The 20,710-nt window shown below is 35.4% G+C and overlaps 1 protein-coding gene across 1 annotated transcript in view; it reads right to left on the bottom strand.

Annotated features, from left to right (window-relative positions):
- Positions 1–18,409, bottom strand: part of abcc8b (ATP-binding cassette, sub-family C (CFTR/MRP), member 8b) — a 63,576-nt gene extending 45,167 nt beyond the window's left edge. The window contains exons 1-9 of the mRNA XM_022685698.2: positions 17,285–18,409; positions 15,065–15,224; positions 13,473–13,614; positions 12,609–12,730; positions 11,830–11,996; positions 5,966–6,208; positions 2,455–2,643; positions 1,647–1,811; positions 370–525 (exon numbers count right to left, since the gene is read on the bottom strand). Of these exons, the coding sequence (XP_022541419.2) occupies positions 370–525; positions 1,647–1,811; positions 2,455–2,643; positions 5,966–6,208; positions 11,830–11,996; positions 12,609–12,730; positions 13,473–13,614; positions 15,065–15,224; positions 17,285–17,314 (1,374 nt within the window). The 5' untranslated portion in view covers positions 17,315–18,409. The remainder of the gene's footprint in view (positions 1–369; positions 526–1,646; positions 1,812–2,454; positions 2,644–5,965; positions 6,209–11,829; positions 11,997–12,608; positions 12,731–13,472; positions 13,615–15,064; positions 15,225–17,284) is intronic.
- Between the last annotated feature and the right edge of the window lie 2,301 nt (positions 18,410–20,710).

Raw genomic sequence — 20,710 nt, 5'->3', positions numbered from 1 at the left:
AAATTCTCTACCAACATTAAGTTTTTCTTTTCTTTCCTCAGTTATGTTAGTTTTGTTTATCTTTTTTTTCTTGGTCTTCTTTCTTTTCTTTGTCTCTCTTGTTTCATGTTTGTTTATTCCCTTGTCCTCTCTCAAGTCCTAAATTTAATATTAATACATAAAATTGAAAAACAAAGCTGTTAAATACCTAAAAAAAACAATTATTGTATTCCACTGTGCAAAATCACATAACCCTATCCAAAAAACAGTGAATTGTCTATTTAAATATGTTTTTCCAGCAGCAAATACTTTATTTTTTCACACTGTAGATTATATTTGTAAACTTGTAAAATATTTCTATTACATAATAATTATCCAGTAATATCTAACCTGTACTGGCATGGCCCACAGGTTGGGGCACAGGAAGAAGAACCACATGAGCTGGTTGGTATCTCTGGCCACCAGGTTACAGATCTGAGAGACGGTCACGCCCCCCATGGACATGTTGGAGGTGCAGAGACGCATGATCTTATTATAGATCTTACACTGAAAAACACAGGACATACAGGTCATACAAGGAAAGGTAGTGTAGTCATGATATTAAAATTATAACTTTCAATATGATATCTGCTTAAATATCTCAGTACCAATACTGAAACCATGCCGAAACTGTGAGTTTTGATAAGATACCTGCCTAAATATCTCAGTACTGATACTGAAACGATACCAAAATAATTACTTCTCATTATTACCTGCCTAAATCTCTATACCGATACTGAAATGATACCAAAATTATGACTTTTGATATGATACCTGTCTAAATATCCCAGTACTGATACTGAAACGATACAAATATTAAGAGTTTTGATATGATACCTGCCTAAATATCTCAGTATCAATACTGAAATAATACCATTATTATGACTTTCTATACAATACCTGCCTAAATATCTCAGTATGGATAACGAAACGATACCAAAACAAATAAATTAATGTAATAAAAGCTCTTGTTCCTCAAGTTATTGTTTGTTGTAATTCATTTGATCACAAAAAGGCAAAGGAACCACTGGTATTTTGATAATTATCATGAGATCTGTGTGCTGGTTGCACGCTTTAAAGAACTTACAGAACAATAGGTTAAGTGTGGAGTCGACTCCTTGAGTGAATTTGGTCAGATATCGAATCGAGTGCAAATTAGAATCAATGATTCTAAACATTGTTTAGAAGCGCATCTGCTGATATGAGTCTCTAATCTGGTGTAAACAAACACAGCAGTGGGGAAACGCAGAGATGATACAGAGCTCTCCTGAAAACTGAAAGCAGTAAACCAGAAAGTACCAGATATCAACAGCGCTGCAGTTTTTAGAAACTGTTTTTAGAAAAAATCTTCCTACACATATATATGCTTTAAGCTGATGTGCTGAGGCATTCTTCAGTTATTAAACTGAGAAGATGACAAGGTACAATTTCAGATTCAGATTTAGAATGTGTTAAAGTACTGGTACTAAATAAATGGGGTATTGCACTTTTTTAATTACAAAGTAATAAAAGTAAATACTTCTCTAGTATTGGTATACCATGTAACACTATAGAGAAAGGTGAATTTGATTAATATAATAATCTGAAACACCTCTAAATAAAAATATCTATAATAATAAACATTAGACCTGAATAGCTCCTCTGAGTTTGATGCCGGTCTCGATGGCTACATAATAAGAGGCCTGCAGGAGGGTCCTCTGGAGGAGCAGAGCCAGGAACAGCAGCACCGCCAACACGTAGGCGTTCGCCAGGAACGCCTGAGAGGAAATGAAGTGAACCCCGAGCACCTTCACCTGCAGAACCACACAGAACACCAAACACACACTGCTTACAGAGAGTTCACACACTGACGTCTGCTGCTCAGGGAACACAGTTTAATAGGTTGAATTTTACCTTTCTAGATCTTTCTACACATACAGTAAAAAATGAAGATTTCACTTCAGTTTCTGAATCAGTTTCTCGGATTTTGCTATTTATAGGTTTATGTTTGAGTAAAAGGAACATTGTTGTTTTATTCTATAAACTACAGACAACATTTCTCCCAAATTCTAAATAAAATATTCTCATTTAGAGCATTTATTTACAGAAAATGAGAAATGACTGAAATAACAAAAAAGATGCAGAGCTTTCAAATAATAACCTCAAATAATGCAAAGAAATAAAAAAAAAAATCATATTCATATTTAAGTTTTAAGAGTTCAGAAATCAATATTTGGTGGAATAATCCTGGTTTTTAATCACAGTTTTTTTTTTTTCATGCATCTTGGCATCATGTTCTCCTCCACCAGTCTTACACACTGCTTTTGAATAACTTTATGCTGCTTTACTCCTGGTGCAAAAATTCAAGTGAAATAAAGAGTTTTAAAAACACCTTATATTGCAAAAATATATGATAAATAACATTTTAAACTGAAAAGGTTATAGCAGTAGGTTTACCGGGGGGTTGATGGTGTGGTTGTCGCGGCTGATGTGGTGGACGATGCCGGAGATGCAGAGAGGTCCGGCGAACCCCAGCAGATCAGCCAGGATTCGGAAGGTGATGCTGAGGAGCAGAGGTCTGCCGAACGCCTGCCGCAGAGCGTGCCATATCCACCTCGAACCCTGCGCCGGGGTAACCCCTCTCTCCTATAAAACACCACACAAATAAACAGATTAACACAGTTTAGTACAGTTCCAGCAAAAAATTAGGACACATCTTCTGATTTAATGTTTTTATTTCATTTCCCTACACTATAAATGAATATCAATTAATCAATCAACCTTTATTTTCACTCGGTAAATACTGTACATTGAGGGTAACCCTCATTTTCAATGTAGCCGAGCTTACTTAAAATTAAAGGAATTAAAAATTAAGTTTTCTGGTTTGTTTTACACTTTTTTGTTTGTTTTCCGGGCTTAAAAAATGAGCGCACCTGAATGTAAGCCACACCCACTAATTTTAAAATGACAAAATAAATAAAGAAATAAAATTTGTACATATATAGGCACAGAATAATGTAGTTGCCTACATTATAACTTGATATATTTACACAGAAAGATGTTACACAGAAACTATTATCTAAATATCCTACGTACACAAAAACAGTGCTGCGACATGGCTGGTTTAAAAATACAGTAGTCTACCAGGAAAAGTCACAAGTTATAATATTATGAGAGTAAAGACGTAATTTTAAAAGGCAAAACAGATTAACTACGTGGGCTGCCAGATTAAGAAGCTCAGAGGGAAAGCAGCATTTCCCACTCATGATCTGTTACAGGGCTGCTGTGATTACCATCGCTTATTTACATTTCTAACCTGCTGCTTATTAATGATCTAAAAGAAAAATATATTAGCCGCACCATTATTTATGAGCCGCAGTGTTTAAAACGTAACGGCATATAGCCTGGAAATCATGGTACTAAATAATTTCATATGTTTTCTTCATAGTTTGGATGATTTTAGTACTAATCTACAATGCAAAACATTTTACAAATAATGAAAAAGGACTGGTTATATATACACAATACAGTATATTCAACCATATTTAAAGGTTTAAGCATCCAGTCATCTTCAGTGACACGTCAAATACCTTATAAATTAATTCAATTTAATTCACCTTTGTGTAATTCCAATTCAAATTCAATTCAATATTCTGTAAGGTTTTTTTTTATTCAAATTCAAACTCAGATTCAAATACAAACACATTCATTGAATTAAAATAAATTTAGAAATTCTGAATTTTGCACAGCCCTGGTGATATAATATATATATTTTTTTTTTCCTGTAAGCCAGTTTTAACATATTCTGCCAATTGTGTTTGTGTGAACTTTGTAACCCGAGTTAAAAACTGTATAAATTTACTATAATTCACTGACTGTGTTCACAAGTTTATATACAAAAAATAGTATAAAATTTTATCTGAATCATTAAGAAAAAAAACCTGATACTGTGCAACCTCTAGTATGTAGTCAGAATTTATGTAACATTTCTAAAATCTCCAAAAACTGGACCAGACCTCAAAAGGACGTCTTACACATAATCTCTCATCCAGTGTGTCGTAAACGATGACGGATAGAGCACAGACCTCCGGTTTCTGGCTCAATAATAAAGATATAAAACAAAAAAGATAAATTAATGCTTCTGTTTTTGGGAGTTTGATGTTGGTTTATTTTATTTTATTTGTTTGTTTGGCTATTTTTTAAAGATAAAAAAAAATTTATTTAGTGGTCTGAGCTCAGCTGCTTCTGCATGCAACTCATAGATTTGGCTGCAGATTAATCCTGTGTAACATTCGCTGAGTGCAGTATAACTCTCCCCATGATTATCCTCTACAGCCTCAGCTCCACGCCAAAACACAGCACAGCTCTCCAGCAGGAGTACTGCCAGTTTCTGTTCATATTAAAGCTAAAAAAATTATCAAATATATCACATTTAGTAAAAATAAGCAAAGCAATGTGAATCAATGCTGCTGTAAAGGATGCAGCATGTGATTTAGCATTATCCTGCTGAAATACTTTAGGCAAGTAGATATAGAACTGTGTGGGCAGTGTGCCAAGTCCTGCTGGAAAATGAAATCTGCACCTCCATAAAAGTTGTTATCAGCAGAGGGAAGCTGTAAGATATGAAGTGCTGTAAGATTTTGTGGGAAAACAAAACTGCACTGACTTTAGACTTTAGATAATAAAACACAGTGGATCAACACCAGCAGATGACAGACATGACTCTCCAAACCATCACTGATTGGTGGAAACTTCACACTAGACCTCGAGCAGTTTGGACTGTGTGTCTCTCCACTCTTCCTCCAGACTCTGATCTCTTGATTTACAAATGAAATGTAAAATTTACTGATGATCAGTGATGGTTTAGAGAGTCATGTCTGTCATCTGCTGGTGTTGATCCACTGTGTTTTATTATCAAGTCTAAAGTCAAAATCTTACAGCACTTCATATCTTACAGCTTCCCTCTGCTGAGAACAACTTTTATAGAGATAAGGATTTCATTTTCCAGCAGGACTTGGCAAACTGCCCAAACTGCTAAAAGTATCAATTGGTCTTATATAATATTCAAATTTTCTAAGACACTGTTTTTGGGTTTTCATTGGCTGTAAGACATAATCATCAACAATAAAAGAAAAATAAATAGGGTGTAATACATCTATATAATAAATGCGTTTCACGTTTTGTACTGACTTGCTGGAATAAAGTAACTTTTCAATTTATTTCATTATATATAGAGAGAGATGGTGGTTTAGCATTGTCTTGCATATCTGCAAAAGTAAGAACCATCAGTGTATAAATATATTTCAATTACAAAAATGTAACTTCAGTAAAGTAACTTTTTATTTTAAATATATTAATTATTTTGTAGCAACAGCCTATTCTATTTTGCTAGAAACGGTAATACGTCTGGAAAAAAGTTGATCAATCATCAATACTAATTTCACTATTACAAAAAGCCTTGCATCTATACCATGCTAAACCACATGCTGCATCCTTCACAGCATCACTGCTATACATGAGAAGATTTCAGGGGCTGATGTAGGTAAATGAGATTTAAAGAATTATATACATACAATATATAAATACAAAAACTATACAAAATGTGAAAGTAATCAGCCATAAATATATGATGTAGTGCAGTAATACAGAATAAATTAAGTATAGGAGATAGCAGGTATCAGCAGATATGACAAATACTAAACATAAACTTATGCAAGCATTGTATTTAAGTTAAGAAGGAGTAGTGTAGTATTGTCAAGTTTGACTATTTTGTTACAAGAAAGCTTACAAATCTCTAATAGCACCAATACTATTAGCGCAGAACAGAATATTGAGGTTTTGGCTTCATGTAAGACCTTACCTACAGTATTTCAGCAGGACAGTTCTAAACCACATGCTGCATCCATCACAGCAGCATTGCTTACAGAACATTTCACTTTTTAGGGTTTTCAGAGCCACTAAATCGTACCTTCTGTGCATCGAAGGCCTTGCGGAGCTTCTGGTAGTTGGTGATGGCTCTGACGGAGATGGGCAGCTTGCCGATGGTTTTCAGGTCGATGGGCCGCTGGTGGGCAGACGTGATGAAGGTGTTCATCCACCAGTACGTGCTCTTGGACAGCAGGTTGACGAAGGGCTGGAGGAAGCGGACCCCCAGGTCCTGCAGGTCTTTGGGGGGCTTCAGCTCGGTGGGATGGGGGAAAAACACGTAGCGCTGGAACAGGAACAGCAGATGGAGTTATATCCTCATGCACCATCACAGCACCATCACCATACCAGCTTAAGAGGTCATTGATATGGACAGCAGGACTGCCAAGCCTTTGCTGAACCCAATGGTCATTAAACAGACACAGATCTGAATGTATGTGGTTGGAATTAGCTTATTTTAGCTCAATGATGCACTGCTGGAGGATTAAGCACTGAAGCCCTACTGGGAAAGGATTAGTACTACACCGGGAAGTGGGTAATGTAATTATTACCAGATTTTCTCAGTGATTTAGTCAGTAAAGATCTGATTACTCTGCATTTTTCCTCAAATATGATGGCAATAACTTTCGTCCTGCATGGCACAGATACATCCACCACACTTTTGGGAGTGCAAATGCTCTAGACAGTTCTGGAAGAAAAATGCAGTCATTTTTCAGACTAGCTTTAGGTTTAGCATAGCAGAAAAGCTGTGTGTATTGATCAGATCGTTCACAGGACCAGTCGTTTACGGTCATCGGCCACCCATGCCTACTGTTCAGACAATCGCTAGTGCTTTATATAAACTGAAGCTGGAGTGAAATATAAGGTAGTTTATGACAGTATATACTAGTATATGGCAATATAGGGGTGTATAGGGTAGTATACAGGAGAATTAAATTGTTTACAGTATAGGGAAGTATATACAGAATAGGGAAGTATATAGAGTATAGGGCAGCATAAGGAACTTTAAAGAGAATGGGTAAGCATTTGGTAATGTTGGGAGTACATGGTAGTAAAGGGTAGTATAAGAGGTATAGGGTGGTAGAGAGAAAAGAGTAGTACAGGGAAGTATTAGGTAGTATGAGTAGTATAGAACAGTACAGAGTAGTATAGGATGGTATAGGACAGTATGTTTATTTAGGGTAAAATAGAGTAGTATTGGTAGTGTAGAGCAGTATAGAGGACTATAAGTGAGAATAGGGTATCATAGTATAGTATAGCATAGTATGGTATAGCATACAGTAGTACTAAGATAATAGGGAAGTATAGAGTAGTATAGGGTAATATAGAGTAGTATAGGAAGTACAGGGTAGTATATGATAGTTTAGGCTAGTATAGAGAAGTGCTGAGAGGATAGGATAGTAGGGGAGTACAGGGCACTACAGGGTAGAATAGGGACAAAGCAGTATAAAAGTAGTACAAAGTAGTAGTGTAGAGAAAGCAGTGTAGTATATGGAAGTGTAGGGTAGTATAGAGAGTATAGATGAGTATAGGGTAGCACAGAGTGGTATGGGGTAGTGTAAGGAAGTATAGAGTAGTATAGGAAGTATAGTGTAGTATATGGTAGTTTAGGCTAGTATAGAAAAGTGGTGAGAGGGTAGGATGGTATAGGGCAGTATAGGGTACTACAGGGTAGAATAGGGACAAAGTAGTATAAATTAGTACAAAGTAGTAGTGTAGGAAGTACAGGGTGGTATATGTATATATAGTATAGAGAGTATAGATGGGTATTGGGTAGAATAGGGAGTATATGGTAGCATAGAGTAGTGTAGCATAGTATAGAGTAGTAAAGGATCGTATGGAGAGAATAGGACTGATTAAGGGAGTATAGGGTACTAGTATAGGGAATACAGAGTAGTGTAGCATAGTATAGAGTAGTATGGGGTAGTATAGGACAGAATAGGGTACTATAGGGTAGTATAGGACAGAATAGGGTACTATATGGTGGTATAGGGGAGAATAGGGTACTATATGGTAGTATACGGGAGAATAGGGTACTATAGGGTAGTATAGGGGAGAATAGGGTACTATAGGGTAGTATAGGGGAGAATATGGTACTATAGGGTAGTATAGGGGAGAATATGGTACTATAGGGTAGTATAGGGGAGAATAGGGTACTATATGGTAGTATAGGGGAGAATAGGGTACTATATGGTAGTATAGGGGAGAATAGGGTACTATATGGTAGTATAGGGGAGAATAGGGTACTATAGGGTAGTATAGGGGAGAATAGGGTACTATATGGTGGTATAGGGGAGAATAGGGTACTATATGGTGGTATAGGGGAGAATAGGGTACTATATGGTAGTATAGGGGAGAATAGGGTACTATATGGTAGTATAGGGGAGAATATGGTACTATAGGGTAGTATAGGGGAGAATAGGGTACTATAGGGTAGTATAGGGGAGAATAGGGTACTATATGGTAGTATAGGGGAGAATAGGGTACTATAGGGTAGTATAGGGGAGAATAGGGTACTATATGGTGGTATAGGGGAGAATAGGGTACTATATGGTGGTATAGGGGAGAATAGGGTACTATATGGTAGTATAGGGGAGAATAGGGTACTATATGGTAGTATAGGGGAGAATATGGTACTATAGGGTAGTATAGGGGAGAATAGGGTACTATAGGGTAGTATAGGGGAGAATAGGGTACTATAGGGTAGTATAGGGGAGAATAGGGTACTATAGGGTAGTATAGGGGAGAATAGGGTACTATATGGTAGTATAGGGGAGAATAGGGTACTATATGGTAGTATAGGGGAGAATAGGGTACTATATGGTAGTATAGGGGAGAATAGGGTACTATATGGTAGTATAGGGGAGAATAGGGTACTCTATGGTAGTATAGGGGAGAATAGGGTACTCTATGGTAGTATAGGGGAGAATAGGGTACTATATGCTAGTATATTGGAGAATAGGGTACTATATGGTAGTATAGGGAAGAATAGGGTACTATATGGTAGTATAAGGGAGAATAGGGTACTATATGGTAGTATAGGGGAGAATAGGGTACTATATGGTAGTATGGGGAGAATAGGGTACTATATGGTAGTATAGGGGAGAATAGGGTACTATATGGTAGTATAGGGGAGAATAGGGTACTATATGGTAGTATAGGGGAGAATAGGGTACTATATGGTAGTATAGGGGAGAATAGGGTACTATATGGTAGTATAGGGGAGAATAGGGTACTATATGGTAGTATAGGGGAGAATAGGGTACTATATGGTAGTATAGGGGAGAATAGGGTACTATATGGTAGTATAGGGGAGAATAGGGTACTATATGGTAGTATAGGGGAGAATAGGGTACTATATGGTAGTATAGGGGAGAATAGGGTACTATATGGTAGTATAGGGGAGAATAGGGTACTATATGGTAGTATAGGGGAGAATAGGGTACTATATGGTAGTATAGGGGAGAATAGGGTACTATATGGTAGTATAGGGGAGAATAGGGTACTATATGGTAGTATAGGGGAGAATAGGGTACTATATGGTAGTATAGGGGAGAATAGGGTACTATATGCTAGTATAGGGGAGAATAGGGTACTATATGGTAGTATAGGGGAGAATAGGGTACTATATGGTAGTATAGGGGAGAATAGGGTACTATATGGTAGTATAGGGGAGAATAGGGTACTATATGGTAGTATAGGGGAGAATAGGGTACTATATGCTAGTATAGGGGAGAATAGGGTACTATATGCTAGTATAGGGGAGAATAGGGTACTATATGGTAGTATAGGGGAGAATAGGGTACTATATGGTAGTATAGGGGAGAATAGGGTACTATATGGTAGTATAGGGTGGTGTAGCGAGAATAGTGTCTAACAGAGAGAAATTGATAGTATAGGATAATATTTTGTGTATTCAGTAAAATAAATCAATAAATTCAGAGCTGTAACAAAATGACACACTGAGTGAAGTTAAGGTGAAGTTTGGCTGTAATATTTGAGAGGTTGGGTTTAAGGGTTTTATTATGGTGAGATCAGACATGTAAAATTTTGGACAGAGACTCTTTAGGATATTATACAACAATCCCAAACCCGCAGCCCGTGAGCCTCCCGCTGTTGTAAACAGCTTACACAGGGGGAGCGAGGGATTTACACGTCAGCTCGGCGGTGGACAGATGCAGATCTAATAAAACAAACAGATGATGGAGAGACCAATGCTTCTGTTCTCTTAATCCCACATACAGGAGAGGCTCTGTAAGTGTAATTATATAACACAGAGATAGAGAGAGAGGGGATCACGGTGGATATCAGAGGTAAGTGTCCCGGCCAGTTAGTCATTTAGTTTATCTGAACAAAACGTTTCTTTCAGAGAATACATCGTGCCAGAGTGACCTTTAACCAGACACAAGTACAAGAGCTCTATCAAAAAAGTTGAGATGAGTAGAGGTAGAAGTGTTCTTTAAGCTCCACATTTAAATAGAAGTACTAAAAGTATTCTACATTTGTAGTTTTATAGTAAAATGAGATTTTTTGGCATTTTTGTCTTACCTACATTTTTCAGATTCTAAAAACAAACTTTAATATCAGACAAATAAAACCTGAGTAAATATAAAAAGCACTTTTAAAATGATTATTTTAATTCAATTTCACTACTAACCACAACCAGGTGTGATCAAGAAATCACTTTTAATAATAGTACCTGTCTGACAACATGAAGCAGATAAAAGATCTCAAAAAGCAGCACATTATTATTATTATTATTATTATTATTATTATTATTATTATTATTATTATTATACCTGATATATTATATCTGAAGAAACTCAACAACAAATGAGAAAAAAACAAAGTTATTGATCATCTATCAGTCTGGAAAAGGTTATAAAATCATTTCTAAAGCTTTGTGACTCCAGAGAACCACAGTGATTCACTATTATTCACTAATGGAGAAAAAACATGGAACACTGGTGAACCTTCCCAGGAGTGACCGGCCCACCGAACAAAATTACTCCAAAAGGGCATGAAGAACTCATCCAGAAGATCTATAAAGAACCCAGAACAACATTTAAAGAACTGCAGGTCCCAGTTGACAAAGAGATCCCCATCTGAATGGCTTATAAATGATCTTAAACAAAGTGTCTGAATTAAAATAATTCTGTAAAGAAGAGTGGAACTAAATTCCTCCACAGAGATGTGAAAGACTCGTTGCCAGTTATCGGTAAAACTCGATTACGATTGTTGCTGACAAGAGTGGAAGAACCAAGTTTTTAGATTTAGGGGTCAAATTAAATAAAAAAATTATTTAAAAAGTATTTTTTTATATTTACTCAGTTTATCTTTGTTCAATATTAAATTTTGTCTGATAATCAGAAAAATATCAGTATTACAAAAAAGCAAAAACAACAGAAATCTCTAGGGAGTAAAAATGCTTTTTCACACCACTGTATGCAGCTGAAACAGGAAACATCCTAGTGTACTATATCCCATATACTTACGTATCAACATTAACATTTTAACAGAACATTATAGTCATTATGGCTTTTAGAAAAATGTGTTTTGAGGAGGGGGGGTTGTGCACTATAGGACTCTGTGGTGCCGCCTAAGCTATTGTTCGTAATGGGTTTATTTTTTCACCTTTAAGTAGTTTCGAAACCAGTAATTTCACACTTTTACTTGAAAAATCCACTCAAGCTTTTTACTCTTTAACTTCTACAGAAGTACTTTAAACACTAGAATCTATACTTCTACCTACAGAGGAATGACTAGAGATACTTTTCACAACTTTAGCGATGGATGTAGTAAATTTGTTTAGTCGCTCAGTCACCAAACTGCAGTGTGAAACTAATCAAAACTAAGCATAATAAATCCAGTACAGTAATATATGTATATAATATTTGTTGCTCTTACCCAGCATATGATAACATTGACCTCCACAGCCAGCAGAAGGCCGTAGATCAGAGCCAGCAGGCCGGTGATGCAGAAGCGGAGCTGCCCAACACCGATATCATGCTCATTATACTTGGCAAACTTGATGGTTTTAGTAACAAAAGCCAAAATCCAGTAGATAAGCAGCGCTGCGCAAAGAAATACACAATTAAAAAAAAAATCGCATACAAAACGGTAATTTAAATAAATTAAGCTAATAAAGCTAAGGAGGAAATACTGTAAATTGTATTTTTTTTATTCTTTAAAGTTTGAGATTTTGTTTAAAATTGGATTTAAGGAGTGTCATAATGCTCATTGCTATCTTACACCACACCAACAGTCTATTTTCACGTAGTTTAAACAGCAGCAGAGCTTCTGAATATATCTACACTGATGGGCGTGGTGGTCTGGAAATGGTGTGTTCAGGTGCACCACTGACTGAATACAACCTAGACAGTTGTCAAAAATCAGATGATCATTGCTATCTTGGCAACACAGGTGCACCAAACGTACACCCCCACTCACTACACAAACATGGGGCCCCATCATACATCCTGTGCAATGTATGTTCCAATGCTCACTGACATCTTTTCTCACTCCTTCCTCATTTAAAGAGCAAGGTGTACTTTTCCTGTCGTTATGACAGCAACGACACACCAACATACCCTAAATCAAGTTGTAGGGTGCACTGTTGACAGCTTCCCTACAAATAAAGCAAAAATAGGACCATAAATCTTAAAGATATACATGTTTGTGCATACCTAACAGTAGGTTGGGGAAGTTGGAGGTCTCTATATTGTGGTAATAGATGATGGAGGTGATGGCAGCCAGTATGCCCAGTCCGGGGGGCATGTAGAGGTGAACATGGCGGGACTGGTTAAACCTGGGCAAAGAAACATGTAGTTTCAATGTAAAAACTAAATATTGGTATGGCGATTTATCGTATAGTTTTAGTTTAAGTTAATCATTGAATTTTGAAATTATTTGCATTAATGTATTTTTTTTATATATTGTTTTCTGAAAGCTTATGTTGCACAGTTTTAAATATATATATATAAAATTAGTATACAGTGAAAATATAGTGTATATATATATATATATATATATATATATATATATATATTTAAATATAATAAAAAAGGGATGATTTTTGCTAACAATTAATTGCTAAGTAGCAATAAAAATAAACTGAGTTTTAGAAATGGATTCTAAAATATGCTGTACTCTCTACATACAGCACATTCACACTTTCATCATAACTAGAAAAAGACTCAAAAACACAGATAACCCTGTAACTATTAAAAGTAGAAATCTTTTCTTTAGAGAAATTACAGATACAGAAGTCAGAGAGCGGTGAGTACTGTTTCCTACACCTTCAAATAAAGACTCTCAGAAACTGGAGAAAAAAAAAACTGCTACAGGAAGACGTCTGGCTGACCCACATGGAAACAGCAGCTTTAGCCTTTAGCGCTTTAGTTTAACATGATTAAGGACAGAGTCTCAGTTTCAGTCACAGATAGGAAAACTAGGGGTGTTCTAAAACCTTAGAGCAAGATTTTTCAAAATAAGTCAATTTTGGATTTGAAGTGTATATGAATATTAATAATATAGTATTAATTTCTTACCCGTCCGAGACGATGCCCTCAGCCACCTCACACACCAGTACGAACAGTAGGGTGGTGGTGAGCAGCCAGCGGACGTTATGGCCCGGGAAGTGCAGCCAGGTACTGTGGTGAATATGGACCTTAGCGCTTTGACTGCCCCAACCTGCAAAAATAATATATATCTCAGATTATCTCACTTAAAACACACATTTAAAAACACTTAAAACAGTAATGCATTTCAAAGCTACTTCATTAAAATTGTGCAATATGGTGTAACCATATGCATTATTGTTGTGTCATTTTGCTTTATTTCTATATAATATATGTTTTAGAGCTGCAATGCCGATTACAAACATTTCTCAACTCCAAAGGTACATTATCGGCTACCTGATTTTTCGGGCTATAAACCGCAACGGAATATAAAGTGAATTAAGAGTCACTAGTACGAATGCATACTTGAAAGGAACAAGGCTTGTTTTAACACTGCAAACACAGACTACAGCACAATATACTATCCAATTATATACTATAAAGAGTTAGCACTGCGGTTAGCAGCTAATGCTGCTGCTGCTGCTGCTCCTAGCCTTAGAGCTGGAGAAACTTTACATAAAAACGCACCCTTATAATGCTGTAATTTGGACTGTACTGCGGAGCTGCTTCACTGCTCATTAATACCTGACTGGTAGAATTCATACATAAGGAGCACCAGATTATAAGGATTGCTGTTGATTTTTGGGACAATGAAAGGATTTTAAGTGCGCCTTGTGTTGTGGTTTTGAAAACAGTACATTGCATATTGTGTATCTAGTATTAATGGTTTTACTCTGTTTAAGGTTCTCCTGCAAGCGCGTTGAGCTGCGTAAAACTAAAGAAATATTACATGCTCCATTGCATAAATTAAAATGTCTATAAAATCTATAAAAAAATAATAATAATAATAATAATTAAACATTAACATCCCTTTCGCAAATAATTACAAATGTCTTTTCTCTTATTTTGGCCAAATCACTTCTGATTCAGAATATTGGCACGTCCCTATCTTCTTACTAAACTATATTACATTACAAACCATTACAGTATCAATTAAAATATGTAATCTAATATATTTTTATTTCTGTGAAAATGATGCAAAACCTTTTTTTATATTATTATTTCCAGTCTACAATACAAGTCAATGACCGAATGCCCTTAAATGACCTGGCAAAGGACACGACACAATAATCCTCAATCAGCTAAATTAAAATTGCTGTTAATGTGTGACCTTATATCAACTATTAAATCCATACATCAGGTCTCTAAATCACCCGTGACATCATTCAAAACTTACCGTTGATCCTCATTCACGTTAAATAAACAAAATGATCAGTATTAAGGTCAGCAAAGATTATCTGGGTTATATTACAGAATACATAGATTATATTTTACAATAAATCACTATAATAATAATTGTGGCACGTCCACATAATCTAAAAATGAGCTTGCTTTAATTTTAAATTGTACAGAGCCCATCCATGCTCTGATCCAGTATTGCTGTACAGCTAAACACGCTTGCAGGAGAACACTCTACAACCTGCAGGTTCTGCTCTGTAGGTTTTGTGTAAAGAGACACTGACCGATGAAGAGGATGGGGAAAGTGCTGAAGAGGAGGAAGACGTGTGGGACGACTCCCAGAGCGTCCAGGAAACAGCCATTATTCAACAGCCCGTTATCCACCTTATACGCCGAGGAGTTATCAGTCCCACAGAACGAGAAAGTGCTATTAGAGACAGGAGCCTGAGATACAGAGATAGAGAGAGAAAAGGAGAGTGGGAGACAGGGAGACAGAAAGTGAGAGAGAGACAATAGTCAAGTAGTTTTATTGTCAATACTGCATATGTACAGGACATACAGAGAACTGAAATTACGTTACTCTCCTTCCCAATTTTACAGCAAGTACAGATAATGGATATAATAAAGGAGAATGGGAGACACTATGTGTACAATACAGCAGGAACACAAATAGACATACATGAGACAAAAACAAGGTGCAGTAGTGGTGGGGGAGAAATAGATATATAAATATGAGTAAAAAGAAATAAGATATATAATCTAAATGAGTGGGAGACACTATATGTACAAAACAACAAGACACAGTAAACATACGTAAGATGGAAGACAATAGTGCAATATTGATGGTGATTGAGATGGAATGACAGTATAAGTATAAATAGACCCCATATAACAGTAGTGCAAATATGGTATATAGCTTAAGGCTATATATATATATATATATATATGAGAGACAGACAGAGTGAGAGATAGAAAGAGAGAGACAGAGAGAGATTGTGAGAGATTGAGAGAGCAACAGACAGAGAGGCAGACAGAGACCGAGAGAGAGATAGAAGGAGAGAGAGAGTGAAAGAGAGAAAGGGAGAGAGAGAAAAGACAGAGCAGAGAGAGAGAGATAGACGGAGAGAGAGGCACAGAGACAGAAAGAGAACTACTATTGAATCCTTAAAAGACACTGATAAACTCTAAAGCATGGGCATTAACAACAATACTAGTTTTTACAACATTTCTAAATATGTTTCTCTTTAAGTGCTAAACTGAACACTAAAATTAAAATTTCAAGAACTTTAAAAGTATTCTCAAGTGCAGTTGCAAACACCATCAAAAACATGATTTTACATTAGAGTACATTACATTTGGCAGACGCTTTTGTCCAAAGTGACTCACAATAATGATGTACATAGAGTAATAGAAGTTTAAGGTAGAAAAAAATACATTTTTTAGACAGGACCTAATGATGGGAAGAAGAAGGAAATGAGGTTAGAAGATGTTGAAACTGGCACTCATAAGGACAACCCCAGGAAAGGGTAGAAGAGTTTCCTCTGTTACCAGCTTCAGAAACCGCAAGTTAACAAACAGCTCCTCAGTTAAGAGCATCTAGATACTTCTTCAAAGAGTATTTTGGTTTGTTTAACACTGTTTTTAAGTTACTGCATGATTCCTTATGTGTTCCTTCATAGTCTGTATCACTTTACTATTCATTTACTATGAAGGAAAAATAGAAACGAATAAAAGAAATTGGATAAGGTGTGTCCAAACTTTTGACTGGTACTGTATATACATATACTAAAGCAGCATCTTAAACATTCAGGGAGATACTTGTATATTTTTGTATGCATTCAGCCAATAAACTGTATAATAAATAAGATTTATTGATGATATACAGGTTCTGATTAGTTAGGTTCCTTGTGCCTGACCCAACCTCGCTCAGACAATAATATCAGATGATGATAACACACTTTTTAATGTTTTAATACAAATTGTGGACGACTAGAAGATTTAAGCAAATTACTGGTAATGTATGGAAATAAATGTCAAGTGTTCATTTTCTTTCTCTAGCAAAAAAACAACAAAAAATAAAACAATTAAAAACAATTTTATCCGCCAATTATTTTATTTGCTGGCCTTTTTTCAATGTCTCTCTTTCTCTCTTCCATTTATTGACCATACAGTCTGCATCCAGGGCTTAAAGCAAACTAAATAATTTGTATGATTTTTGGTATATATAAAGTACTGGTACAAAAAAATCGTAATTTGTGTGATACATTTGATGTGTTATCCTAATAGGAACATCATTTAAAAATAATACATTTAAATAATACAAAGACAGACATAAATACATAGATAGATAAAAAGACATATACATAGACAGATAGATATTTAGATAACTTTAAATATATATATATATATATATATATATATATATATATATATATATATATATATATATATATATATATATATATATATATATACAGACAGATAGATAATAAGAGAAGACTCACCGGTCTGTACCCGCGCAGCATCCTGACCATCACTGCATCCCTCCCCTCACTCCTCTACTCTCACAGTGAATGTGCAGGTGGTCAGCGCCAGACCGGGGGCAGCACTGACCAAACCACGCCCACATTCTCTCACACTCACACACACACAAACAGCTCAGCTCTAATCCCCGGATTACACACCATCACACACACATACTAACACACACTATAACATAAAAAACTATAACATACACACACTATTACACACAAACTATGACTCACACAAACTATAGCATGCACACACTATAACATACACACACTGTAACATACTATATTACATACATAAACTACTATATATGCACACTAAAACATACACCATCACAAACTATGACATGCTCACACTATTATACACACACTATAACATACACTATTACATACCCAATATTACATATGCACACTCTAACAAACACCATCACAAACTATAACACACACACTATTACACTCTCTCTCACACACATACATACATACATAAAATAACACACACGCACAATAACTCTCACACACACAATAGCACACGCACACGCTCACGCACACACACACACACACTGTTACAAACTCTCTTTCCCTTTTTGTCTCACACACACTGTTTCAAACACTCTTTCTCTCTCTCACACACATACCGTCACAAACACTCTCTCTCTCTCACACACACACACACACAACACACACACACACACACACACACACACACACACACACACACACACACACACACACACACACACACACACACACACACACACACACACACATACACACACACACACACACACACTGTTACAAACACTCACTCTCTCACACACACAAGCACGATAACACTCTTTCTCCTACACTACTGTATTTCACATACAAACAAACAATCTCACACACACACACACACACACACACACTGTTACAAACTCTCTCTCTCTTTCCCTTTTCTCTCTCTCACACACACAGACACAATAACACTCTCTACTACACTATTACACACACAAATAAACAAACAAACAAAACAAACATTCTCTCACACACAAACACACGTGTGGGAGTCCGTTCAAATTAACGCGCTGCAAGAAATGCACTACGCATGCGCACCCCCTGCAGTTTACAATCGGAATAATCTAGGTTCAAACTAATCTGATTTTATGTATCACTGAACACTACCCTGATTTTTAATCCTTAATAATAATAATAATAATAATAATAATAATAATAATAATAGTAATAATAATAATTATAATAAAGTGGTTTGCAAGCAATGATCACGCGGTCAAAGGTCATTTAAAGTTCAGCGGTTTTAACTGTATAATGGTCCTGAGCTGATGAAACACTGACCTCTAGAGGCTGATCTGAGTATTACACTATAAAGTGTAATATAAGTAATGAAACTATTTAAAATGTAAAAGGATTATGATAAGATAGGAATTTGATCACAATAAGATTTTTTTCTGGACGATATATTGTCACAGAAATTGACATAATGATAACAGAATAGCATAAAAAAAGAATTATACAGCAAAAATTGAATTAATCCTTTATTATTATTATAATTATATAAGTTACTTACATCTTCACCTACTTTAGTCCATACTGTGTGCATGTTATGGAGTCACAGTTATTGAAGCATGATTGGCTAAAATACTCTTCACTGTTATATATGTGAACAAACATACAAATAAACAAAATAGACGATATCACGATTATTAAAAATGATTGCGGTCAGGTTTATTTAGTGTACGATAAATCGATATTGCAATTATTGTGACAGGCCTATTACCATGTAAATTAACTGTTTTTTTTTTTACTTATTATTTAATTAATAGACTTCAAATATATTCACACCTAAGTTATCTTTTCAAAAATGGTTAGACTAGAGTGTAACGTTATATAACTTGAAATCATAAGAATATTGATGATAGTTCATTACATGGTTTATTATTACTTTGATAAAATACATGGAGAAACAGCGGATACATGTAAGTTAGATACTAAAAACACTCAGAGCAGCCTATACCTTTCAGTATTTTATATAACTTAACGTTATACATCAGGGCCAATATGGCCAATATTCCAACTAATAACAAAACTGATTTACTATACTAAGATATTTATTTTTAGCTGCTTTTAATAACAACAACTATTATAATAAAGAAATTATGAGAAAAACACTATTATTTAGGACAAACAGTGAAAACTATATAAAACAATTATTTTTTTTAGTCTAAATAAAATAAAAACTAAGTTATATTAAGTGGTGCCATACCTAAAATAGTTAGCTTTAGTCTGAGTATAGGTAACTGTAAGTTAATAACGTTAAGTTAGTTTCACACTTTTTCTGTGGACACTATTGGGTCATTTACTGATATTATTTGGTTTGAAACATAATATAAATATATTTAAAGTACTATAAATAAATAACATTGTTTGAGGAAAAGCAAATTGCACGTATTTTAGTTGTGGAAAAGTCCCCTTTTTCAACACTGTAACAAGCTATAGGTTAGTTAACATTAGTTAGCACTAAGCTAGCTCGGTATTACCTCAGATATTTAAATACCTATTTCTCAATGTTAAAAGGTTTTTAGCCAGCTACATATGTGCTGTTTCTTAAAATAATTTACCATATTTAATAAATATACTATGAAAACACAGCTTACCTGGTGTATAGCTTGTATAGCTGCTGTTTTTAACACTTTTTAGGTGAAATTTTCCATTTTTTACCTCAGTTTCTCCTTCCAGCTAAATTGGCGCCTAAACTTAAAATATTAATGCGCCGTGACCGGAACTATTTGATTTATTTATTCGTCAGTAATTATAAATAATTACTGAAATAAACATAATTACTTAATTACTTACTTGATTTTAACTGGATCTGAATTAAACTGAAAATTTATTTTAGGCATTTTAATAATACATTTATATAAGAAATTTAATAATTTATAAAAAGTATGAAAGGTGCTCTAAAAATAAACCTGCCCTGCGCTGTCACTGGTTATTAAACAAAGGAAAAAATAAATATATTATATTATATTATATTATATTATATTACATTATATTGTAAAAATAAATCTTTATTTTTTCTTTTTCTTTTTAGGCTTTTCCTGCATTTAATTTCATTAAGTACGTCAGCTCACTATCCTGTTCTGTGATTGGCTAATATTGTTCTTCTAGCCTGTTTTTGCTCTGTGATTGGCTGCCTAACCGGCCTCCACAAGATCTAAGGGCGTGGCTTATCAGAAAACGGATGGGATTAAAAAACCCACCCACTTTAAGCTCCTCCGTCATGCACTGATGGCGGCTTCAGCACCGCGGACAGCGGTCACAGCCGCCACGCCTGATTGGCTCAGCGAACGGAAACGGGGTGCGCCTATGCAGCCAAGCTCTTCGCCTATTGGCTGGAGCAGCCTG

The sequence above is a fragment of the Astyanax mexicanus genome, chromosome 9 (genome assembly GCF_023375975.1).
Source record: "Astyanax mexicanus isolate ESR-SI-001 chromosome 9, AstMex3_surface, whole genome shotgun sequence".
Taxonomy (NCBI): Eukaryota; Metazoa; Chordata; class Actinopteri; order Characiformes; family Acestrorhamphidae; genus Astyanax; species Astyanax mexicanus.
The sequence above is the reverse complement of the archived record's forward strand: the minus strand, read 5'-3'. Positions and strand labels throughout refer to the sequence as shown.